Raw genomic sequence first — 26691 nt, 5'->3', positions numbered from 1 at the left:
GTAGGGCCAGTTCTGGGGTGATTTCTAATACTTGCTTAGTTTTCTTTCACTCTCTTTTAAAGCAACCTGGTAGGATGGAGGGAAGGAAAGTTAGATTCTGGTGCTGATCAGAGCAGAGGTGCTGGAAGAGGAGCCCTTAAGCCAGGCATCCCCAAACTTCAGTCCTCCAGATGTTTTGGACTACAATTCCCATCTTCCCCATCCCTGTTAGCTAGGGATCATGGGAGTTGTAGGCCAAAACATCTGGAGGGCCGCAGTTTGGGGATGCCTGCTAAGCCTTCTGTCTGTACTCTCTTCCTGATTGTCATTTCTGCACTCTACTTTTAGCCCTGATGGAGTTTTTTTTTTTTTATAAAAGGGCAAGTTGCTAAAACAAGGTGTTTTTCCTAATGGGGGTGGAATTTAATAGCTACTTATGAAAGGAGAGGGAATTTATTTACATCGGGGAAATTACATTGGAGAGTTAACCCACCAGACTGCTTCAAGAGAGCAAATCACAAGCCTCCCAGGGCTGTTTTAGCCCATTGTCATTTGTTGTTGGTTTTTTTGAAGTATTTTTATTAAAGATTTCTTGATTTACAAAGTATCTGAAATGTCTCTCTCTCATATTTTTACATGTATCATTTTTGCAAATCAGTTTCATTTGTTGAGACATTGGGAAGAAAGAGGGGGATTGAGGTGGATAGGGGGTGGAAGGGTGGGTAGGGGTGGGATCAGGTGGTGATGTTTCTATTTTTCTTAATATATGTAGGGTTTGATGTCCACGTTGCTTGTGCAGGTTCTTTTTTATTAGTTTGTGTTCTTTTAGTGCTGAGAGATTGGGGTTGGCCTAGGTTGTGGTTGTTCATTTGTGGTTAGCTGTGGTGGTCTTTGTTTTCATGTGTGAGTGGGGTGGGTGGGTGTTTTGGATCAGGTTAGCCATATTGATTTGTATGCTGTCAGTGCCCATTGTCATTTGTGTAAGCCAGGCCTGGGGAATTGGTGACAGGGTGGTAGTTGCTAAACACTATTAGGTCCAAGGTGGCCTTTTTTCCAGGCGTGGCCACACTGTCACCTCTTCCAAGGTGGTTAGAGCCACCCACTCATGCGAAGACTTATTCACCACACCCTGAACCCACCCAGTCTTGCACCTGTGGCTAACTTTAATAAACCATGAAGGTCGAACATCCAAGCGCCATGTTATTGGCTGCAAATTCACAAACACTCTTGTCAATGCCACCAGGCTGCAAAACTGAAGCTGATCCTACAAAGCATGGCTTGATGGGGCATTAGAAAGCTCACTCGAGACGGCATCGATCGCGGCATCTTGCTTGCAGTGGAGATGACTGATTTTTGTCCTCAAAGCGCCCAACTCTTTGAGGTTTCTGAGGTGTCCTGGTCTCCCTCCCTCAATGTAAGGCTCGACAGCTTATGGATCACTCTGGAGAATTCCATGGGCCGATTGATCAAGGACAGAATGCAAACCGTGAAGTAGGTCCTCTTCCGTCAGCCTGGTCTTGACACAGGGATAGATCAAGAAAGCAATCTTCCTACTGAAGTGTTACTGTTGTTAATCAGAAATATTGGACCGTCGTAGTAAATGGGGAAATTATGAATGCTCACTTTCAGAGAGCTGGTCTGTTCAAGATTTTTTTCTTAGGGTATCACTCAACCAGTACTTGCGGTAGAAGGTAATGATATTCAATTGGTTACTATGGTAATGATGCACTAGTTGCCATGGTGCGCAAGTACTGTATATATTTATCAATTTATTTGAAGGTAGCAAACGGCGGGCAATTTTTCAATGTAATCAAATATGCCGTAGGTAGTCTAGGCATAAAATGTAGATATGTACCAATTGCACAAAGAAATGGAGGGACCCCAGAGATAAATTCAACACTTCTTGGCACTCCACATTCACATAGCTGCTAAATATGGGTGTCCGCCCCCCCAGCCCACCTTCTCCCTGTCCCTTTGTCTAAAATATTCATACATCTTCACTAGTGTCTTTTGGGACTGGGGTGGGGCAGAAGTCAGCAGTAGATGGAGCCAACAAATTCTATTTTTTGAAATAAAAAATTGTTTTTTAATTTTAATTTTAATTTGTTTTGTAAAAGAGCATGACATTACGTTTCCCCTTCCTCGGACCACAGACTCCTATGAGAAAGCATTGTTCCAAAGCTTCAAATTTATCTAATGCTCCTACTGCCTTGCAAGATATCTTTGTGAGAAGTGATACACAAATCTGGAGTGGAGTCCCTAAGAAGGTTGGATGGTGCCTTGTATGCCTCCTTTCAGCTCTGCCAAGCTCTAGTGCCAGATATCTTGCTCTGCTTTCCTTCGGACCACATCAGCAAGGCAGAGAGGGAGGCCTTGTCATCTGGGTAGCCCAGGACCTCTATACGCACTGCAGAGGCTTGCATCCCTGAGGTCACTAGTCCAACCCCCTGCAATGCAGGAATCTCAGTTAAAGCATCCATGACAGATGGCCACCTAAGCTCTGCTTAAAAACCTCTAAGGAACTGTCAGACAGCTTTTTAAAAAAAAGTTTATTCAGGATCTCCTTTCTTGTAACTTGAAGCCATTGGTTCAAATCCTACCATCCAGAGCAGGAGAAAACAAGCTTGCTACCTCTTCCATGTGACAGCCCTTAAGAACTGTGACAATTCTACGATTTTATGATCACCATGGAGAAAAACTGCTCGGTTTTTTTGTGGCCCAGCTTCTTGGCCAACAGGATCATGGTACCCCAAGAAGAGAGAAATCAGGCCAAAGCATCACTCCTTTCCCTCTTAACCAGGAACTGACCCCAGGTCATGGCAGTTATATATGCTAAATCCTCACTACCTTGGACAGCTGAACAAGCTTCTCAGGCCTCAGCTTATCACCTCCATAGAATGAGTCAGTTGGCAGGTGCCATGTTATTTGTGATGGCAAGATATCCCAAGCAGACTTTCCAAAGTTTGCTCCAAGTTAAGTAGATGTAAATCAGCTGAGCAGTGATATATTTTCCTTTAACAAAACACTTCAGAGGGATTCTTTATTCATACCTCACCTAACATTTTCCTGGCGCTGTTGCATCCATAATAAGGAACATTTGTATTAGTTAAATATTGAAGCAGGTTTCTTGTTAAAGTACAAAAAGGGATGTGATGGAGATAAAACAAGACAAGCAGGAGATAAAAGGGTTGTGCCTTTGCGACATCAAGATTTACCATTGAATAGTAGGGTGAATATGCAGCTACCTCCCTTTGTAACTCTGTCGTACTGAAGAGGCTATTTCTGGAGACTCAGCTCCATGCAAAATACATGATTTGGCATCAATGTTATATAAAAAGAAATGCAAGGAATGCAATGCAGTGCATGGAGTTTCCTTTCTTAGCATTACGCATCTCCTTCATGCATAGTTTTTCTGCATTATTTCCTTCCAGAAGACGCAAATAATTCAAACTTGGTATATCCCTGTTCAGTTCTTATTGGCCCCTTCATACTGGCGTTTTATTGCAGCTGTGTTCTGCGACATGGTCTTGACACAATAATAGTGCATTAGTTAGTGGTGGATTTATTCTGCTCAAGTTGTATGTACATCTCCAATGATACCACATTATTGCTGCCCTGAGGGGCTATGGCTCAACCAAAGTGGGACAAAATAAACCAGGACATTTGTGCTATAAAAAAAAGTTATGGGATTTCAGCATGAAGTTACAGGATATGCTGTGATTGACACAGCGGAACCACTCCAAAAATTGCTGTCACAAGCGGTATTGAAAGTGGGATTCTGTGTAACTATCCAATAGCACCATGAGCACAAATCATAATAAACGCAGAATAAAAAGGATGTTTGCAGGACCCTATAAGGTATGGTTTTCCCCTTAATATTCCTTCCAGTGAATCAGAAAATTATTGGCTCATAGCTGTTTTGGAGGGAAAAATAACCTTCAAGTTGGGGTTTTTTCTGGAGTGCCTTTTGTGTTTGGTCGACATACCTTCAAGGCAGTCCTTGCAGCTACACCCCTCCTTGAGTGAGGGTCTTGGATGGCAGATAGCTTGGGTGAGAGCCAGGTGTACTAGTGTTATAGACAGTAATCTGTGTGATCTATGGGTAGGAATTTGTTTATATATTTTTATGGTTCTGCCAGTGAATGTTTGGTCTCCTGCTGTTTTTGCAGCTCTTTTGTAGAGCAAAAATGGTGCTAGAGTTGGAGTGAATGTGTGCAAGTAGAATAGGGAAAGTGATATTGGACGACTACTGGGTATTGTATGGTTTGTGTAGATGCGAAAGAATGTGCCTTGGACGAGAAATGAAAAGGGAAGGGGTTCCTTATTTTTTAAATGTGCTGCTATCTTAATGTTTTGGGTTTTTTGTTGTTTTATATTGCAGTTTTTCAGTTTAATTCTTTATTATTATTTTTGTGAACCGATTAGAAATTGTGTTATTAAGCAGTATATAAGTAAATGAATCTACTATACATTTTGGGAAATGGTTTGTCCATTTGTTCTCTATAGTTTTGGCTGCCTCTTTAGAGTGTGTTGCCAAGCTTGGCACAACAGTTTTCATAGTGGAGGCAGCCATCTTTGGGGATTTTTGGACCCTAGCTGCCCTTTTGAATCAAGATGGTGGACCAAAACATGACTTTGTGTGATTTCACCTGTTGTTGTTTTGCATAGGCTTGCCACCTATTGAAAACTGTCATCAAACAGGGGTTCCTGAGGTGGAGCAAATTTTATCACTGTTAAGAGGATGCCAGGTGTCATTTTGTCAGACATCACTTTGGTGTGACTTCACATGGTATTTGGCATGACAAGCCCTAACTCACAAATCACACTATTTGGAAACCACAGTATATTTTGCTTTCTAAAAAATACCTGGGCAGTGCGAGACACTCCTCACTTAGATAAATGTATATGGAGTCATCTGTGTTCTTTGTCTACCATTTCTGCTATGCATCCTGGAATGTGTTACAGTTGCTTTCATGAGTTGGAATTGAAAGAGGAGAGTTTGTTCGGTTTGAATCTGGACAGGGAAAAAGAAACGAGTTCTAAGCCTTTTTTAAAATGGCTGGTAGAAGTGGTCTTTGTACTTTGTGGCTGTCTGGGTTTGCTGTTGGCTTTGGGAACAGCACTACCTTCATGAATGGCAGCTTGCTTACCTGTTCAAGCTTGTACACTTGTAAATAAATGAGGTATTTCCAAGCACCGTAAGACTCCCAGGCTGCCTCCACTACAGGTAAATGACCCTGTAAAGGTGTCTTGGAACTTGGGGAATTGGGCCTCATTAACACTGAGCCTAGAAAAGGCATATGCAAGGATACGAATGCGTAGAAATATGTTGATAATTAGACATCATTAAAACAAAACAAACACAGACAAAACTACCCTTATTTATTATATAAAGTTACACTATGAGAAACAAATCTGAATGTATATTGAAGCCTGTAATGGTACATGCCAAAATGTACAGTACTATACATAAAAGTGCATTGTCACAACAGCTTAACAGTACATTTTCTTCTTTTAAGACTGTGCAATTGTAACTCTCCTGTTGTCTGAGAATGGAAGGAATGCAATGGGAATGCAGCGGAACATGAAATGGAACTGCAACAATACAAGAGCAAAGTTAAAGCTCCTCTAAAAATGTAAAGGCACTTTCACATGTACATACTACAGATGTACATTGACACAATTAGGTAACAGTCAACAAGCAGGAAGCTACCAGCACTGCAATCTATCAAACTGACAGTCAAGGACAATACTGATTTGATTAGGTACACAGGCAAGTTACCCTTTTACTATACAGCCTGTAGCTGTATCAGTCTTTCCTGTTAAATATCCATTTACTATACTTCAAGTAGCTATAACAAACCATCAAACTACACACATTTAACTCGCGTGAATGTTCTAAGCAGAAGCAATCACTGGATGCACTGTTTCTAATATTTCCCCCCCTCTCCACTAAACAATCTCTAATATAAGCAGTATGGAGGCTGGTACAGTTATTCAGACGTACAGCGTTTCCCTATGCAATTTCATGATACAGGCACCCACCTTAAGTTTTGCCACACAACCTATTAATACAAAGTCACTAGGCTAGAATGCACTTAAAGGAACGGCAACGCTTCCATTTGTCCCATAGGTCCTAGATTTGGGCTCGTTACAAAAATAATTCCTAGCCTTGCATGGGCCATGGCAACACTTCACTATGATTAGCATTAGCTAAAACAGGCATCCCCAAACTGCGGCCCTCCAGATGTTTTGGCCTACAACTCCCATGATCCCTAGCTAACTGGATCAGTGGTTGGGGAAGATGGGAATTGTAGTCCCAAACATCTGGAGGGCCGAAGTTTGGGGATGCCTGAGCTAAAAGCTCACTATAGAGTCCAGGAGCTTAGTTAAGCTTCCAGGGTGCAGTCTAGGGATATGGGATAGAGTTCCTCTCTAGATAGTGGCAGCTTTGGTGAATGTAACATTTCCTATGGTCTATTGTGGCAAACAAAATAATCATATATACTGTCTCACTAAGTGAATTCTTTGTCATCTTGTTTTTCAAATTTATGAATTCCACCCAGATCTGGTTTCCAATTTTGGCTTGTAAATAGCTTCATCATCTGAGATGAAAATGTTTCTCTCTCCCCCATTTTAGGGCACAAATAACTAACAGAGATGTGCGTGCAGGGCTGGCTCACAGATGTTCATGTGGGCAACTTCTTTGCAAAGCTACTTACGTCTTTGCCATGTCCATGCTACATGTGATTTGGCAATCCCATTCAGCTAAATATAATTAGTAAACAAACTGCAATGGGAGTAAATCAGCCCCAAACAACAATGGTAGTAGCTATGATGCCCTTAGGTAATTCTTTCTACGATAAATTCTCCTGTGGAGTGAGGTGGTGACCTTTTATAAACATTCACAGAAATGATATAGCTTACTGTTAAGTTTGTGCAAAACACAAACATAGATCATATGTAACAGTAACAACAAAGATGAAGCACTATGCAGGTTGATAGCTTCACTCACACATAAACACACATGAAAAAAGTAATGACGTTAATTTGGGGAAAAAAGTGGTTCTGATACATTTTGTTCAGATTCTAGAGTAGAAAATAAGATCTTTGCCCTGTGAACAACCTCTCGTCTCAAAAGGAGTTATTCCAGTTTAGAAATCAAAATTCACCTGAATAAATACACTTGAGAAACAGCATTCTCTTTTGTATACAGTAGCCCCTTTCACATGCCACAAGGAGCAATAAAACCATGGCTTACTATGAACCAGTGCATGCTGTTCAATCTGTCCTACTCTTCTTGGAGCCAGGAGTAACAAACCACAAAACCTGGCTTTGTCTTACGAACCCACACTGGTTTGTTTCTTGCAAACAAACCACTAGTGGCAAGCTACAAACAAATTGCAAGAGCTAGCTACTGCTTGTTCCTGGCTTACCACTCATGGTTTGTTTCTTGCAAAGACTTGCTCGAGTCAAGCCTCGTGGTTTGTTTCTTCCACCTCTAGGACTTGTTCACAGAAAGCAATAAGCCACGTCTTACTGTGATGTGCAGGCCAATGTGTTTCAGAAGGATATAGCAGCTTTAAAGTGTAGGTTTTCTAGGAATGTTTTGTTACAAATCATTGATTAGCTAAGTATCTGCAGAGACATCTAAACCATCGGCTCATAGGAATGTAAACGTTTTTTTGTAGTGATTTGTTTGTGTGAACAGTTATCTGAAAGAACTGGTGGCTAAAAATCTACCTTTATTGCAGTGCAGCAAGCCTGAGTGCAACCATTAGAAACTATTCTATATAGCATTTCTGACAACAGGCTTTAACTTTGATTTAGAGAGCTGCCATCTACGTCGGTGTGAGATGCAAATACATTCTCCATATGCAGTACTAACCCTACCAACACACACACACACACACACACACAAAGTATTTTGAAGGAAATGTCTTTCCTGATTCACTTCTTAATAATTCTCAAGATACAAACTTTTAGCCCATATAAAAAATTGAACTATACTGCAGCCAATTACAAGTAAACAAATCCATTAATTAGTCCCTTACAAATGACCACTCATAAGTCTAAAAACTAGAGTAAGTGTAACTTATTGAACCTCACGGGATGCTGGCTGTGACCTGTGATGCTTTTATTATAAAAGGTGCAATGTGGAGTTTTCAAGTAAAAGCACGTGTTCCTGTTGTTTTAAAACGACGCACACTGAACTGTCCAGTTTAAAAATTGGACCCATGTTAATGTAGGTAGCTTGGAGACATTATACTAAAACATTTTTTTAAAAAAACGAAACAAAACCTCTCCCGTTATAAATAAGAAACGAATGGTGTGATGGAACACAAGACATTTATCAGTGCTCCATCCTTTTGGTAGTTCACTCCATGCTTGTCACACAAACTGCTTGGTTTTCACATTGTGCAAGACTTGTCTGCTGGACCTTGGGAAGGAGAGGAAGGGCCCACGGCTGGGTTTGTTTTTGGAAGAATGATGGGCTTTGGCCTAAGGGCAGGCGGTTTCAGTTGCACCCCCATCCTGGGTGCTACCATGGGCTTGAAGGTACTCATAGTATCACTGGAAGAGCTGGCGCTGCGCCGAATCTGAGGCTCGGTGCTTCTTAAGAGGACACTGTGAAGAGGGCTCAGGGATTCTGTGGAGGCGGTGCTGGAGGGGGAATTTTTCATTTGTTCCAAGGTATCCAGCACTACATCTGGGGCATGTTTTGCAGAGCTTTGACGTTCTAGTTCCCGGAGTTCATTCAGAGCCGTGTTCATTGTTTCTTCAATATCCTGTTCCAAAGGAAGAAGCGAGTTTGCTAAAGATTAATGAAATACTGTACCGAACACCAAAGATGGCATGGGGGATTGCGCTGAGCCTCCTCCCTACACATCATGGTGTAAACGAAATCTCTTTCTCTTTCTTGTGTGTGAGAGTGAACATATTAACCAAGCACCAGTATTATTGAGGCGTAGGAATGCCTCAATAGATAACTACATACATGTTTACAAAATACCAAGAACACCATGTGTAAAACTATTCAGTCACAGCAAGGTGCAAGCAAGAACAATACCAGGTGTTTCCTGCTTATCTGAAGCACAATACCTATTTTTCAGATAATAATAAAAAATACTCATGTTTTTATCCTTAGCACTATACTTGGGGCTGGATGAACTAGTGCTACAGTGCTTCTCCTGGGCAACAGAGAAGTGGACACGCTGCAAGAAGTATGTGTTATTTGGGATTTGCTGTGCAGACTTGCTACTTTTCAAACTTTAAAAAGTAGCTTAAGTAATACTGATATTACCGTGTTTCCCCTATTTTAAGGCGTAGTCATTTTATAAGACGTAGCAGGATTTTTACACTTTTGCGGAATTAAGCCATACCCCGAAAATAAGCCATACCCCGAGCCACCTGGAACTGGTTGCTGCTGTTGCTGCTGCTGAAGCGCCGTGCAGCTCTCTATCCGTCCTCGCCCTCAACTGCTAATTTCTCACACGGGCGGGGGGGGGGGGAGAAGCAGGAGGAGGCACAAGCACCGCGCGCTCGGCCCTCTTTCGGCGTCGCCAGGCGAGCCGCGCTGGGAGCCTCCCCACTCGGTGACGGGAAACCCCTCGGTGACGGGAAACCCCTCGGTGACGGGAGCCCTGCTGGCCCCTTCCGCGCTGCCGGAATGTTGTGGGGCCGCATGGCCCGAAGCAGAGCAGCAGCGGGTGACAAGCGGCGGCAGGAGCCGCGCCGCCGAAACGTTCTGGGGCCGCATGGCCCAAGGCAGAGCGGCGGCGGGTGACAGGCGGCGGCAGGAGCCGCGCCGCCGAAACGTTCTGGGGCCGCATGGCCCAAGGCAGAGCAGCGGCCGGAGGTGACTGACGGCGGCGGGAGCCCTGCTGGCCCCTTCCGCGCCGCCAGAACATTGTGGGCTGCATGGTCCACGGCAGAGCGGCGGCCGGCAGAGCGGCGGCATGGTCCACGGCAGAGCGGCGGCCGGGTCCGCTGGCCCTTCCGCGCCGCTGGGGCGACTGACGGCAGCGGGAGCCGCGCTGCCGGAACGTTGTGGGCTGCATGGCCCAAGGCAGAGGGGCGGCGGGGCGACTGACGGTGGCGGGAGCCCTGCTGGCCCCTTCCGCCTTCCGTGAGCAACAAAAAGAAAGCGAGCCAGCCAGCCAAGAGCTTGCGTTCGCTCCTCCAGACCACTCCGCCGAGAGCCTCCGGCCTCTCGAGCGGCGATGCTCGGGCGCCCAAATGGGAAGAAAGACCCCCCTCACCAGATTCTGAGCGCTCCCTGCTCCCCGACGGATCGGGCAAAACCTGGCGCGCAGCGCAAGCGCGGGACGGAAGGCGCGATCCAGCCATTTAAAGCTGTGGCCGCTGCTGCTTTTTAGCCCCCTCCAGCTGTTTGCCAGTTTTCTGCGTCTTTTTTGTGGTGTGTGAGGAGCGCTGCCATAAGGCTGCGCTCCGGCCACCTTTTTAACCTCCCCCCCCCAGTTGTTTGGTAGCTTTTGTGGCGCATGAGGAGTGCTGCCATTGGGACGCGCTCCGAACTTTTTTCTACCCCACCCCCCCAGCGGTCTGGCCGGCTTCTCCTGCCTTCGCAGAGTGCTGCCAGCCCAGCAGCAGCAACGCCGGTCGCGGCAGGAGGAGGCAGGAACCATACTAAGACACCCCCCGAAAATAAGCCATAGGCTTATTTTCTTGAGTAAAAAAATTATAAGACGGTGTCTTAAAATGTGGGAAACACGGTATATAAATGCTCTTCGCCTATTGTAGTAGAGCCATGAAGGAAAACCGGTTGGAATTCAATGCTGGGCCTGTTCATGAGTACACCCACTGAAGTTAATAAACATGAAAAATTTAGGTTCACTGTGTCTATTCCAAATAGGACTTAGCTGAATAGAATCCCCAAGGTTAAAAAAGGGATGTGAAAACAGGTATGTCTTGTAGTTGATTTTTAAAGAGTGGAAGAGACTGGACCACGTGAGTATCTCTGAGTTCCAAATATAAGGTGCAAGCAGCATGAATTTAACATTAATATGACAATAAAAGGAAAGGTAGTACAAAGATCATATTATGGACAAGGAAGATTAGATGAAATGCAGAGTGAAGAATAGATATCAGTAGTTTAAGATGAAATTTAGGAAGACCAATGAAAAAGGCACTGAAGTAATCAAGTATGGATAAAATAAGAGTCTCACTGTTATCTGCTATCTTGCTTACCTTTATCATTAAATATATCCAGCCATCATGTAAAACACAGAATTAACTCAGAGGTGAGGCATCCCTTTTTGTGTACCTGCACACATTACCAAGCTGATGTGAACACAACACAAGCAAGGAACTAGAAATAAACACTAATAGCACAGCCACCAGGACACCAGATTGAGGTTATAGGCTTAGTTATCTCAAAAGTTCACACTAACATTCCCTGTAGCAGAGAAAGCAACAACTCCTATGTTAACTCACAAGACGCACCTGAGCAATTGCCTCTGGGTCAAGTGGTTTGTGATCATTGAAAACTGGGTATTGGCCAGATGATGTTGATCTTCTAATAGGTGGACTGTCAATTTTCTTCAGGGATTCATGCCTACTAATATTGGTGAGGCTGCCATGACCAGGCCTTCGTCTCCTTTCTGGGCTATCTGTATTGAGGCTGCGGTTTTGAAGGGCAACACGAGAAGCGCTGTGGCTTGTCATACTGGGGGAACCCAACTCCAGCGATGAATTGGCAAGGCTGTGCGGTTGATGAACTGGACAGTGTCCATCGCTGGTTCTGCCAGGGCGTCTCCCGGGAAGCGAGAGTTCAGGTCTCTTGCGTTGCCTGCACAGAGAGGCAAAGTGAAGACACAGGAAATGAAACAAAGAACGTATAAATCATATCTGCCAATACATGTTGCCCAACAAAATGTGTTGGTGTGATGAATGCGAGCTGTGAAGCAAGTCCACCAGTTCAAATATTATCTCAACTATGAAGGTCTAGATCAGGCATCCCCAAACTGCGGCCCTCCAACTCCCATGATACCCTAGCTAACAGGACCAGTGGTCAGGGATGGTGGGAATTGTAGTCCAAAACATCTGGAGGGCTGAAGTTTGGGGATGCCTGGTCTGGATCAGTGTTTCCCAAAGTGGGAGATACTGCCCTCTGGAGGGGGCTGGGTCGATCTGGGGGGGGGGCTGAATAAAAATAAAGGGGTGGTGGAAGCATAAAGAAAGAAGCTAAGAAAATTTTGAAAAACCATTTGTATATGTTTCACCTGTTGTGTAGTGACACTTGCCACTAGGTTGGGGCACTGTTGCAGGATGGCGATAATGCCTCCCCTGGATCTGACGGTCATGCTGGAGGTGGGGGGCTATCCTGGGTTTGGGTAAACCCTTTTCAGCTGCACCCAGTCCTAGGATGTGGATCACAGCTTGCCTATTTGGCCAATGGCAGGCAGGCTGTGGCACCACCCCCGCCCCTGGGGCAGATCGGATTGAGCTGGCGGGGGGTGGGGTGGGGGGTGAGTTGTTGTTTTTCCTGAAAAGGGGGCGATAGGCCAAATAAGTCTGCGAACCTGTGGTCTAGATGATCTTTGTCAAGCCAGTATATTTTATGCCTCAAACCCCCATGAATGAAAAATCTACACAGTTGTTTCATGGATTGCCAAAATAATACACGTGGTGTGCTTTTAATGTCCTCAAATGCAATATAAACGCCACGTATTTAGTTAATGCTGAGTACTCATTTCAATATACCTTCCGGAATATATTTCGGGTTGACGATCTGTGGGAGAGTTCATATCCTTAGAGGAGGACTTGTCCTCTGTTACTGGTCCACTGCTGGCTTCACTATCTGCTTTCTGGCTCAGTGTGTCTGAAAATGTATCATCCCTGAGCAGAAAAGACAGGTCACAATATAATTCTTGAGAAACCAATATTATTGGGTGGAAAGAGTAAGAGCAGTTCATGATCTTCCCCCTCTCCATTTTCAGTCATCTCCTTCTTGTTAACAACCACTATAACCATTATATTCAAAGGCATTAGGTAGATATATAATCAAACATCGGCCAATAGGAGGAATGCAATTGAAAAATTAGGAAGCTCTGCATGGCCAGAAGAATATTCACAGCTGAGCTTCTCTTTATAATTTGCCTCCTAGCTTCAGCTTTGTAGATGCTCCTAAGTGACATTTTGCCTTCCAAATGGCAACTGAGAAGGTATCACAATAAGGAAGCAAGCAATGTATCTTCCAATTAGCCTAACAAGGGTGCCGATACTTTTAGGAGATGGAAAGCATGCTTTTTCAAACAGAATTCTGAAAAAGGCAGAGAGACAGGAAAAGTGTAGTCATATTCACATTAAAAAAAACACCTGTGGGCTGCAAATGACATAGAGGATGGTTTCAGTTTAAGACTGAGAATTCTCAACCTTTTTGGATTTGGCAGCCCTCTTCCATTATTACAGCTGCTGTAAGCAGCGTTTCTGCTTATTTAAGTTATTTCTATACTGCTCTTCATATAAATATACTTCACAATATTTAGTGCTTTTTGTGTGTGATGATATTTACCAGTAAGAGGAACAGTCATTCCTCTTTTTTTGCTGCCTATGGCGGCCATTTTATGCAGCCAGCTACAGCACTTTAAGTTAGGAGTACCAGCACTTCATTTTTTTTAACAACAAAAAAGCACTGTCCAGGACAGTTCACAATAAGATATTACAGTAAAATATATCACTATATGCTACCTACCAGAGGGGAGAGGGAGAGAATGAAGACATAAAGGAGGAAATGATGCTCAAACACTGATTGGCTCTTTGCAGCAGGAAATTGTCCTAGGGTCCTAGCTTCCACAAGCATTCCCACCCCTATCTGGAACCCCACTCCAGGGGCTCTGCCCCACAGCTTTGGTTTATAGGGCCTGTACAATTTCTACCAATTGACCATCGGTACTTGACTAGATTGGTCTGATTTGGCATTATGACAACTTCTAGTTTGCACCACTTAGCTGTTCCTTACATATCTTGAACCACTATGTATTGGTGAGGTACAAGGCCGTCAATTCCATTGTGTCTTCCTTCCCACCAGTCATCAGAAGCTCTATGATATAAGAGCAGGGAGGCCCCTTTTTTAAAAGACAGCTCTCGTGCAGATCTTCCAACATAGTCAAACTTGGCAATAGCTTCTATTGGTTCACATTCTGCAGAGGAAAGATGAAGCACAATGTATTAGACGGGGGGGGGGGGAAGTACTCGGGAGGAAGAATTGCTCATAAGGAACACATAATGGATGCAAGCAAAGGTGAAGAGAGAAAGACTTTTATCCAGAAATGACATACTGCTGATCAAGAAAATAAGCCCCATAGAATTTGTGGAGCTCTTTTTCTTGCCCTTACGATATTTCCAGTGACAGGGACAAAGAGAACACTTGGGATCTGCAAGAAACTTAGATTTTTGGAATGGTCAGTCGCAGAATGAACAAGTGCAATTTTCTATCAGCTGTTTACAATGACGCCAACAATCCTGCGTGAGACTTTTATGGGCTGCCCTCAGAGTTTTGATTAGAAACCAACTTCAGATCCAGATAATACTGTCATCAAGTTGTGGGATAATGATTCTTTGATGAATCAGCCTCATGTAGCCAATACCTTTAACTTTAATTAAAGCATGAAGGGGTTACAACCATAGAGTAAGCTATGTTTACAAAAAAACAAACAACAAGAACAACAACAACACCAACACAAGTTACAACACCCTTTTACAGAGAGTTGATAAAATAGGTCTTGTGAGCTTCAGTCAGTGTGAATACAGTTATACTGAGGAACAAAATAGTTCCACCTTTGCAGCTCCTTTGAAATTACAATGACACAACTACTTCCTTGACCGTTTAAAAAAAAATTCCTTCACCTATCTATAAATACAGAGGAGATATTCCTCTGTATTCCAACAAAAACATTGCATTTCTTTTGTGTGAATTCTACATCAGCCATGATCCATCTGTTTCGGGCTTCCTCAGGAAATTCACTCCGATTTCCTCTGGAAACGGATACTGTAAACTATTCGTTTTGAATTAGAGCAAAATAAATTCTAAAATGCCTCAGATATTGCTGATGATATATATGTCTAGTTCAGAGGCTGCTAATATGGTGACTGTTAAGTGCTGGTGTGCTTGCAGAGGACTTCCCTGGTACCCTCAGAGTCTCCCAACTCTTCCCCCTGCTGAAATTAGGCTTGAAAAAAGCACTCCTTTGCAGCCAATAGAATAAGCTAAATCTTGTGATGTGTGAGTGGTGCCCACAACAGATTCTTAGTGTTGTTGTTTTTTTTGGGGGGGGGGGAGAACCCTTTCCTGTCCACTGTGGTCCTGCTGACCCCCCTCCCTGCTGCTATTAAACCAAAGCAAAATGCACAAATGGCACCTTCCTTCCCTTGACTAATACTAGCTTCAAAGGGAGATTTCCAACAGCAACACCACCCCGAGAATCTGAAGCCAAGCTGTCAATTGATGGCTCAAAAAAAGATGAGTCCCTGACCAGAAAGACAGCTTTGGGTAAACTCCACAGTAAAGCCAGTAAGAAAACTGAGGTGAAAAGAACCCTGACCAGAGGGAAGACTTCAAGTGAAGTTCTCTGTATGGCTTGTGAGTTAACCAAGATTAAATGTCTTTCTGTAAATAGCGGAAGGACAGGAATATGAGTGCGAAGGTCTGGGTCCATTGCATGATGGAGCAAGCTGAGGCCTGAGTGCTCATGCACACCTGGAGCCAGGTGCGCTAATGCCGGAGGAAACGGGCCTCTAGAGACCCTGCTGACTTCCTCCCCCCCCATTTACCTAAAAGCAGCAACGCAAACCACAGCACTGTGCACAAGAGTGTTTAAAATGGCACTTAGGACATGACACCGAGCCAGAAATTTGTGCTGAAATGCAGAATTCTTTCACTTGACCTTCCTTCTAACTGTGTTATGCAGGAAAGAAGCAAGGAAACAGCTGGCCAATGACAGATCAGTGTTAAAGACAAAAACAAGAAATACACAAAAAAGGAAGAAAGAAACACTGTGCCAGAGATTCTTCATTTAAAAGGAGAGGTGATGAGGAAAACAGCATTTCCTTCGTCAATTACATATACATGGAAGGGGGGGAAAACATGGCAAACAACACAAGGGTCCTACCATCCTCACTGGTGTGTGGTCCTGTACCAGCATCTAGGTCCACTTCTTCTAAAGTACCATGTTCACTATAAGGACTATCACTGTTGAGACAGTACCATATGAATTAATACCTTATGGATGGACACATTCATCATTAAAAAATCAATTAAGCTGCCATATTATTAACATACTGTTCCTGCAAACACTACTTAACATTTTCAGTTAAGACAAAGCACTCCTAGAATCTTAAAACACTTTTATCACCTCTTTTTTAATCTAGATGTCAGATAATCTCCTTGGTATTATTTCTCTCTCCCCCCTCTCTCTAACAGCTTTTTCTTCTTTTTAAATTGGATAGTGTTATGTAACCTGGACAGTGTTTTACTCATATGAAAGCGGGGGGGGGGGGGGCAAAAGGTTGCCTTAATGGAATGCTGCCTAAAGACACAAACCAGAAGTCCTTCTAGTTACAGGCAAACCTGTGTAATATTAATCTGGGTTTAAAATCCAAAAGCAGTCTTCGAAGAAGGCAACTGGGAGCAGAAAAGGGGTTGTAGGGAAAGGAGGAAGCAAAGAACTCTTTAATCCGTTCTGTGATGGTCATTTTCCTACTCCAAAACAGCTGTTTCTGAACTCTCCTTCCTCAAGATACTATAGATTATTTTTTTTAAAGAAAGGACTGTCAAGATAATGTTACAAGCATCTGTGTGTAACATCTAGTTTGACCCTGAGTACTGGCGCCTGGTGTCCTGATCTCAACACTCTTCAGTGACAGAAAATCACAATGGAAAAAAAGAATCAATTTTGCTCTGTGGCATCAATTTCATGTTCAAACCCACAAGGGATGAACTGATGACACTTTAAAAAACGTATAAGGCCAACTGCACCAGAAAAAGCTCTAATATGGAAATGGTATGGGTCACAAAGTATTACTCTTATTTGATGTATTTTCAGCTATTCTCATTTTAAAGCCCACCACCTTGTTTTAAATGACAGGTCTTTAAGAGACAGGGATAGGGTTAGCTGTCTTAAATTATCAGGAAAAGAATGAATTGATCATGTTTTGCCATTTCAGAGATTGCTTCTTGAAAACGAAGTACCCTAAAAACTTACTAATTGTTTTCAGATAGATGGGAGAAGTTTTATTTTAACTATAACTAGATAGGCCAAATGGGAGTAGCTGATGTTCAATAAAACCAGCCAAAAGATCTCATTTATTTTTGATGCAAATAACAATCATGCTAAATCTGTTCAGTCCTAAAGGACACTTTTTAGACATCTTTCCCACAAATTGGTCCTCAATGCAGCTTGCAATAAAATAATTAAAGACAGAATAACAGCAGCATAAGCACTAAACTTTGGTACTAAAACTAAGGAAGAGATAACAAGGCAGTTTGCTTCAAAATGACTTTCTGGAACGCACAAAACCTGACCAAACTAGCATGCTTTTACAAACATCTGCTTTTATGTAACATGGCCATTTATGCTGAACCATTTCCCTGTCAAGTAGACCTTAATCAACTGGCTTTTAAAACCACTAAAATGATATTAGGCATAATTTCACATAGCTGACAGACTGGAAAACATGTGGGCCACAAAGAGACTTGCTGAACCTGACAAGTTTTATTTTAGAGAAAAAACACCTGTGGGTCATCAAGTCAGAATATGTTTTAGGTCTGGACCCCAATGCCAGTTTTCTGCTGAAAAATACGGTTTATTTTTATTTAAACCATTTTTTAAAAATTATGTTATTTATCTCATAAAATTTATATACTGCTTGGTTGTCAAAAGCCTCCATGCAGTTCACAAAAAAACCGCTTATTTTTAAATCCACTTACTATCAATAGATCTTGAAGTAGTTTCCACGTAAAAAATTAAATAATATACAGGCATATAAATATTTGATGTGTGTTGTATATTTATGTACTTGGATTTCCTTTTTACTTAAGTATACAATAAATATACAACGCAGCACAATATCCATTTGAGCAACAATAATCCTATCAAGATAAAATTCTTAAAAAGTAAAAGAAAAGCACATTATCACTTCTTTCCTCCTGGCTGCTTGTTGCTCCTAGAAGTATGGTTTACTGCAAAAAGGAGGAATCTGGAGCCAGGCAGGGGGCAAACTTCAGTAAAAGACTGGTATGGGCCCTGACCTGGTTAAACAAGTGACTAATGTCACATATAGTTTGACCCAGAGTTAGAGGCATCTATAGCTTTTTTTAAAAAAAATGCTAAATGGGGGTGAAACTTTTCACAAACTAAAAGTCATTCATACCAAACTGAAGCAATCTGACCTGGGCAAAAGAATGAAGGGCTTACCAGTATTCATCACCAGCCATACATTTCTCATAAACGGGGCCATCCAGCTCCTTAGAATCTGGAAAAATGATTTCGTGGTGAATGATGATAGTTTTGATTATTTCATTCACGTGAGCCTGACACGACACTTGCTCTTGAATGTCTGGAACAGGCATCAATGTTGGTCCAAAACAAATGGCCAGGTTATATGGATCCATCATATTTTCATCGCTGTACTGTGAAAGGCTGTTTTAAAAAAGGGGGAAAAAAGAAGAGGAGGGTTCTGGGATCGTTATGTGACCTTCCGAAACAAAAATGCATGCTTAAGCTGCATACACAGTATTACTCAACCCACCTGCCACAAGCTAGTTGCTTAATCTTGCACTGGAACGCCATAAGAGCAATTTAATTAAAAGATCTTTTTGTGACGGGTGGACATGAAGATATATGGGTTACTTGAATGACTGAGAATAATTGGTGAGAAGATGCATGGGTAACACTACACTGGGGCAGCAGATCTAAAGCAGACATCATGAGATAGGATGCCCAATGTTGGGAGGTGATGGGAGCTGCAACTCAACAGTATCTGAACAGTTACAGCTCGAAGATAAAACTTGCAGAAATGTAACAGGTGCAACAGGTTTTCGAGTGCTGAAAAACTTGCACCTGGTGCTGTCAAGGACACAGGAGTTGAACCAAAACTGCATTGAAGCCAAACTACATTTTGTTCATGTAAATATAGCCTGACACTCTCAAGGGCTATTTCAAACTTTCAGTTTTCAATCTCCTCTAGTGGTGGAAATGAGAATCCATATATTGCTATAAAGCAGCTGTTGATGATAACTTAAGCGTTTATTACAACTGAAGCTTAAAATAATTATTACTATTCTCAATTATTTTTATTTAAGGTTTTCTTGAATTACAGAAATAATACAGTGATACCTCGACTTATTAATAACTCGACTTACGTATGTTTCGAGTTACGAATGGAGTTCCGTCCGCCATTTTGGATGTGGTTTAGATAGGATTTGTTCGACTTACGAATTTTATTTCCCCCCCATTGGCTTCGATTTACAAATTTTTCGACTTATGAAGGTCCGTTCGGAACGGATTAAATTAGTAAGTCGAGGTACCACTGTATATGCAATGTCTCTCCTAACATTTTTACAAATCGGTTTCATTTGTTGAGACATTGGGAAAAAAGAGGGGGATAGAAGTAGATGGGGGGGGTCAGGTGATGGTGTTTCTATTTTACTTAATATACGTGGGGGGGGGGGTTCAGCGTCACTTGTGCAGGTTCTTTGTTGTTTCCTTTGATGGTGAGAGAGGTTGGGGTTGGCCTAGGGTATGGTTGTTCATTTGTGGTTGGCTGTAGTGGTTTTTGTTCCGTGTGTGAGTGGGGTGTGTGTGTTTTGGATCAGGTTAGCCATATTGATTTGTATGCTGTTGTTGGATTTTTGTCATTGTCCTGTTGGGCTGTGTATGTGATAAGGGGGAACCATACAGGGGTGAAGTCGTCTTCTTCTATTTGTCCCCATGTCAGTTTCAGAACTCTTCTCAATTATGCAAAGATTTTGGGCAGTTCTTTTTACATTTGCACAACTGCTGCATTCAAGTCATTCCTATTACAGCGAGATCTCTCAGTTCAGGGTAAAAATTATTCCAGTTTGTTTGGAAATCATGGCTTTGCTGCCAAGTGAAATATTCTCCTCTGTTAAAATGAAGGAGAATTAAAGATCAATAGAGTGCTTCTGATCGGAAGTTAATGTACTTACTGATTGAGAAAAGCAAAAAGATATCTTAGCACTATAAGGACTGATCTGGGCAAAGTCAGGAGGAGTTTTCGTATGTGAAGAGCTCTCTCATAGAGATTTTCTATTCCTGCAACATACAAGCAGACAACATACAAATAAAATCATTGGCTATGTGACGGTACAGTATACAGCACTATGAAGAGGGCATCATTTCTAATATTTCCTACTAATATTGCTGATCTCATCAAGCTCCAACTGATAGCAAATGGCCAATTAAACTCTTTAGCGTATTTTGCCCATATCTGGAATAGTCTAAACTGGGGGAGTAAACTCGGTTGCTTCCCTTCTGACCAGAACATCTTGTCACTCAAAGGAACCGTCATTCCCTTTTTCTGCAGGTACATAGGATTCTCAACCACCTTGGCTATGGTCACTTACAAGCCTGTTAAGATGATTTATTCACCTTCAATCTGGTCCATTTCCTACCCTCACATGCTCTCCATTGGCTTGTGGGCGAGTCAGGATGCATGCAGGGGGAGACGAGGGAGAATTTTCCCATTGGGCAAGCGGAAACAGTTGCACAGACAAAACGTTTGTAGCGGTGGAGCATTGAATTTCACTATATCTCCTGTCTTCTGGAAAGGCAGCTACAATGAGGAGGTCAACGGTACATTGAGTGCAGATTCAGAAATATGTATGAATACACATATATTAACTGCAGAGGATGGCAAACTGTCTTACGGAAATTGGTGGCGGGACTTCTGAGATGCTAGTGCATTTATTAGTAAGTAACTTTGCAGGCTGTTAAAATAAATTTAACTTACTGACACAAGAAATAAGATCATTAAATCTTTCCTTAGGAAAGACAGGGTTCTCCAGCCCTCGGAAATAGAGCTTCAGTACTCCAGCAACTGAGTTAATGTCATGGTTACTTTGATCATCTGCCAAAGGATTTTCACCTGCAAAAATAAATCAAGTTAAATACTTAATATAGGCATTCTGAACAGCATTTTACTACCCAGTAGGATCCTGAGCTGTATTAAATAAATAATAACTGGTTTAGTTAAGTCCAATCTTCAATTAAAGTGAATGTAAGAGAGTAAAATAAACATTCATCTTAATTGCATAGGCCACGCATGCCTTGAGTCATCAGCTGAGAAAAAAAGTTTATTGGGTCAGACATGCTATACTCAATCCATCTGGTCTATTTATGGACTAATGCATCTACTCAAAACTAGTCCCACTGCAATTAAGATCTAATACACTTGAGAAAAATGGTCTGAGGATTGCAGCATGCGTCAAGTCATTTGTTCAGTCAAGTCACATGCCAAGCAAATATAGATGTCTTCAAGGTGCAAATCTTTCTTAGTGCTGAAAAAAACAGTTAAAGAGATTTCAAGAACATGCGGACTGCTGTGTATTGTGATGAGAAAAATGGATTCTAAATGCCATCCCCCAGTGGAAAAGATCAAGATTTCAGACCATAAAATGTGTTTAAAATAAGGATGCTAGCAGTTGAAAGGGTTGTTGGCTGGGTAACTGTTTTCAGTTCAGGTAGCTTTAAAAACTAAAGCAAGATGCTTAGCACTTCATTGCAGCTGTTATTTAAGAAAGTCAACAATTTATATTGATTTAATACCTAGATGTTTTTTTTAAAGTGGCAAACACTGTAATATTGCCTCATAGGTACTTAGGTAGGTGCCTTCTTTGAGGCACCTGCTAAAAACTATTCTGTTTCAGCAAGCCTGCCCCAGATATGTAAATAAAGTTGACAAGTATTTTAACCTATGAATCATAAAACCCACTGACAAATACCCCTTCCTTTTGGTCCATGTGGGAACCAATGACACTGCAAGCCATAGCCTTCAGAAGATCAAAAGTGATTATGAGGCTCTCGGCAGGAAGCTGAAGCAATTAAATGCACAAATTGTCATCTCATCTGTCCTCACAGTTGAACGACGTGGCCCAGGGAGAGAGGGAAAAATAGAAGTGAACAACTGGCTTCGCAAATGGTGCAAGCAGGAACGGTTTGGATTCTTAGATCACGGTCTGCTGTTTCTTGAAGATGGACTTCTGGCAAGTGATGGGCTGCACCTCACAAGGGTTGGGAGGAATGTTTTTGCCATGAAACTCAAAAACCTCACCAGGAGGGCTTTAAACTGACTTATGTGGGGGAGGGAGACAGTGGTCTTGAAGGTAGGAGTCTACCAAGTACTGAAGATGATCACCCAAATGTCAAGGACCAAATGGAGCAAACAGCATGCAGACTTAGTGGTGGGAGGAAAAAAATCCTTAAATAAGAGACATGGGCGAATGATCAATGGTCTTCAATGTCTGTATACTAATGCACAGAGCATGGGAAGTCCTTGTGCTGAACTTGACCGTAGCAGTCCTTCCAATCAGTTTTGTGGCTCATCAGCATGGCACATACATCTGCCATTCACACTGGGACTGTACTGATTTCTTAAGCAACTAATGCTATTCCAAACAAGCTGGCAACATGCAAAAACATGTGATGGCAACTCCAAAGTAGTTTGCTCCTTCATAGTGTCACTTCTCTCATTTCCAGCTTGGTTTTATTTATCTGCTAGTTGTAGCACCTGGAAGTGTCTGTAGTAAAGGAAATGAGCCTGTGTTCATTAATTACTCTGAGTGATTTGGCCCTGTTTACAAAGACCCTAGGTTTAATGTGCAGGGTTTCTTTTCACACAGAGATTCATTTCTCCCTTTTGGGGTCCGTACAAGGTACAGGCACTCTATCAACATGCTAGCCCTTGTGCAAGTGGGACAACTTCATTTCATATAACCCTTAATAATGAGGGCTTAGCCAAATTCATTAATTTAAAAAATGGTTGCGCAAAAACAATCCACAAATAAGTGTTTCAGCATGATTTGATTCTTGTGTACTCCTGTTTTGGAGGCCTGAACTGATCCCCCCCCCATTTTATTTAAAGGACTGAGTTTTCTCCATGGATCTATTTGAATGAAAAAACAATCTGTAAATGTCTGGCTGTAAATTAAAATGTGGACAGTCATATCCCAAAAGAGGGCACAAGTTATTATACTTTTAAGTAACTTTCACAGTTCTATCAGTATCTAAGATAATTGCTGGAGCCCAAAGGTTCAAATCCTGACGTGGTCACACACTTAAATTTCCATGTTGACTTTCACAATCAATATTATCATTTCAGTATGCATGCATATGGGAGATAAAATGCCCGAAGCCCCTCTCACTATTGTGAAAGCTCCTTTTTCCTGAAAAGCTGGAAAGGTTCTAGCTAAGTCCTGGGATGAGTATACCGTAAGACTGAATTTGTGAATGGGATCATTTTTTTATTCTAGTAAAATTCATGTCTTGGAAAGCCGCTTTGTGGGAATTGACCCTAGTCCTAAGCAGAGTGTGAAAACATTAAGTCTACACCTTGCCCATGGCTGGCTTTGGATCTGCTGAACCAGTACACTAAACTGCTGCCACCTGAATGTGTTGCACCCATAAATTGCTTACACTCCTCCTGCAGTAATCTGCATGTTACCTTAAGGCACAGGTGTCAAACACAAGGTCCGCGGGCCAAATCCGGCCCGCCAGACCTCGTCATGTGGCCCGCCGAGCGCCCCAGCCAGCGGGACCCTGCTGCTGAAGTGCCGCGCCGACAAAGCGCCGACAAACAGCTGGGGCCGGGGGGGGGGTAGAAAGGCGGCCGGAGCAGCGCTGCGTGGAGCGCCCCGAGCCACAGCAGGAGAAGGAGGAGGCAGCTAGTCGGGTCAGCGCCTGGCAGCGCCGCACGGAGAGTCCCGAGCCTCTGCGACGCAGCAGTGCTCTGTAACACTTTGAATCCTCCTCCTCCTGCCACGGCTCGGCGCCTGGAAACGGCTGCTGCTGCTGCTGCGTCCCAGAGGCTCGGGACTCTCCGCACGGCGCTGCTGGGCACCGACCCGGCAAGCCGCCGCCGCCTCCTCCTCCTCTTGCCTCACCTCCTCCTGCCGCGGCTCAGCCTCACGAACGTGCAACTCTGAGGCTTTACGCACTTCTCCTAAAACGGACACCCGCTGCCTCACGCTGCACGGGAAATGCTTTTTGCGCCTGGGTCCCTTCGCGCTCTTTTCTGGCGCTGAATCAAGGCGGCGACCCCCCTCCCTTTCTTTCTTCCTCTCTCTCGTTCTTATTCTTTCTTTCCCTCTCCTTCCTTCCTTCTTTATTCCTTTCCGTCTTCTCTCCCTCTTTCTTTTTCTTTCCTTTTTTATTCCCTTCCTTATTTCCTTCCTTTCTTCCTTCCGTCCTTCCCATCTTTCTTCCTCTCCCTCATTCTTATTCTTTCTTTCCCTCTACTTCCTTCCTTCTTTCTCCCTTTCCGTCTTCTCTCCCTCTTTCTTTTTCTTTCCTTCTTTATTCCCTTCCTTATTTCCTACTCTTCTTTCTCTCCCCTCTTTCCTTCCTTCCTTCCTTCCTCTCTCCCTCCCACTCCCTCTTTTCTTCCTTCCTTCCTTCCTTCCTTCCTTCCTTCCTTCCTTCCTTCCTTCCTCCCTCCCCTCCCCTCCCCTCCCCTCCCTCTCCTCAGAAACATAGGATGCTGCTTTATACTTCTGGCCCTTAAACCCTGGAACCAGGAGAGCAGCTCCAGTGAGTCAACCTCAGCCAGTCCCTTTGGTGAAGGGTGGTGGCTCACTGGCAGAACATCTGTCCTGCATGCAGAAGGACCTCAGCATCTCCAGGTACTAGTAGCTCTGCAAAGGTCCTGCATGAAACCCTAGCGAGCCTCCACCACCCAGTGCAGTTACCAAAAATCATTTTTCAATAAATTGTACAATAATTGTACATTTGAATATCTACTTGCCATTATTCTGACTATGTTTCTGCTTTCAGAGCTAGTTATTACTTACATTATTACAAAAAACAGTAATAAATGAATGCAGTGACAATAATTTATGATAATAAAGAGTGGACACATAGTCCTACAGATACAACCGGCCCTTTGAGGGTGACCAAACTGCTGATGCGGCCCCCGATGAATTTGAGTTTGACACCCCTGCCCTAAGGTATTACAGTACAGTATCCGTATTGCTGAAACAGCCCCACACAAGGACAGAGATGCAGAATCTGTCAAACGGGCCATCGTCCGACATATTTGCTTATCGGGATGTGCAATAACGATTAGGTTTCAAGGAACGGAAGCATTTCTGTGTGGTTAAAAGGTTTAGAATGCTGGCTCTCACGTTACCAAAATGGAACAAAATACAATTATGTATGCATGGCAGAAAATATAATTACCTCTCTCAAATGAATTTTTGATATCATTGACTTCCACCTGGGAGCCAGATACTCTGAAAATGCCCTGGTGCTGGAGACCTGAAAAACAAGAGTAATAAAGAAATATGTGTCATTAAATTGGGTACCAAGTTATTTCAAATCAGGGAAATACTGACTTGTTACTGATTTATTAGACGTATAAGCTGTTTTGTTTCTTGTTTTTTTATTTTAAAAAGCGGTTTACACCATTTTGAAACACAATTCTGACTTCTAATGCCACAATTCTCACCATCTCTACTGAGAAATAAGTCCTATTGAATTCAGATAAGTGGACCTCCTCCTCTCTCCCAACCTCATCTCTTAGCTTGCTCCTGACCCCTTTTCCCTCCCCATTCTTTGCTTCTGCCATTATACTGTGTACATTCTATTCATAATTCCATTCTTTTTGCTGCCTTCCCACAGCCTCACTGTGCCTGTTTTATGAATGTGTTGTTCCACACTAGGCTTTATTCTAGAGCTCCTCACACTGCCATACTGTGAGCCTCCTTAATGCTGGATTAAAGCTTTATGACCTTCCCTAGCTGTAATCAGAAAGTGACTTAAACATCAGAAAAAACATAATTATTAATAAGCACAATATTCTGAAGAAACAACTAGGATTAAGTTAAATTGAATTTTTGAACTCACCATACAAGTTGATAAATCGGATGCAGCTTTCTACAATGAGGGGGATTACTTTCCCGGAGTCCTATGAAGGAAGAAAAATCACCCAAAATATACCACAAATAATATAAGAGAGATTATCTCTGCAAATAGAAATTATCAATATTAGGAAGGAATCAGCCTCAAACTCATAATGATCTGTAAACACAAACCTCACTAGAACCATACTTGTTCCAGTAATGCATTTGAGCATCAAAGTCTTTATCTTAAAAACAAACAAACCCTTCCAAACTGATTTATCTTCCTTAGTTTGTCAGGAGCAGAAAGTAATGCACAGCCTTTATAAGTATGCATTCTGTATGTTTTTCCTGAAGGCAGCTGACCAAATGTGATAGCAAGTACCTTAAAACAAATGGACTGTTTGCTAACACTGACAAGGAAACTACATTTAAAATAGATAATCTTGCCTTGGGAGCGTGAAGACTTGCCAGCACCTTTTTCAGAACTTCAGTTCATACCTTGGAAGTTGAACGGAATCTGTTCCGGAAGTCTGTTCGACTTCCAAAACATTCGGAAATCAAAGCGTGGCTTCTGATTGGCTGCAGGAAGCTCCTGCAGCCAATCAGAAGTCACA

General features: G+C 42.7%; 1 protein-coding gene across 1 annotated transcript in view; it reads right to left on the bottom strand.

Moving 5' to 3' along the window:
* Positions 1 to 5340: 5340 nt before the first annotated feature.
* Positions 5341 to 26691, bottom strand: part of SRGAP1 (SLIT-ROBO Rho GTPase activating protein 1) — a 117737-nt gene continuing 96386 nt past the window's right edge. Inside the window, exons 13-22 of the mRNA XM_035128372.3 lie at positions 26082 to 26142; positions 25416 to 25493; positions 20974 to 21108; positions 20171 to 20276; positions 18417 to 18641; positions 16113 to 16192; positions 13964 to 14144; positions 12706 to 12840; positions 11446 to 11791; positions 5341 to 8768 (exon numbers count right to left, since the gene is read on the bottom strand). Coding sequence (XP_034984263.1) covers positions 8391 to 8768; positions 11446 to 11791; positions 12706 to 12840; positions 13964 to 14144; positions 16113 to 16192; positions 18417 to 18641; positions 20171 to 20276; positions 20974 to 21108; positions 25416 to 25493; positions 26082 to 26142 — 1725 coding nt within the window. The 3' untranslated portion in view covers positions 5341 to 8390. The remainder of the gene's footprint in view (positions 8769 to 11445; positions 11792 to 12705; positions 12841 to 13963; positions 14145 to 16112; positions 16193 to 18416; positions 18642 to 20170; positions 20277 to 20973; positions 21109 to 25415; positions 25494 to 26081; positions 26143 to 26691) is intronic.

The sequence above is a fragment of the Zootoca vivipara genome, chromosome 9 (genome assembly GCF_965207765.1).
Source record: "Zootoca vivipara chromosome 9, rZooViv2.hap1.1, whole genome shotgun sequence".
Lineage (NCBI taxonomy): Eukaryota > Metazoa > Chordata > Lepidosauria > Squamata > Lacertidae > Zootoca > Zootoca vivipara.
The sequence above is the reverse complement of the archived record's forward strand: the minus strand, read 5'-3'. Positions and strand labels throughout refer to the sequence as shown.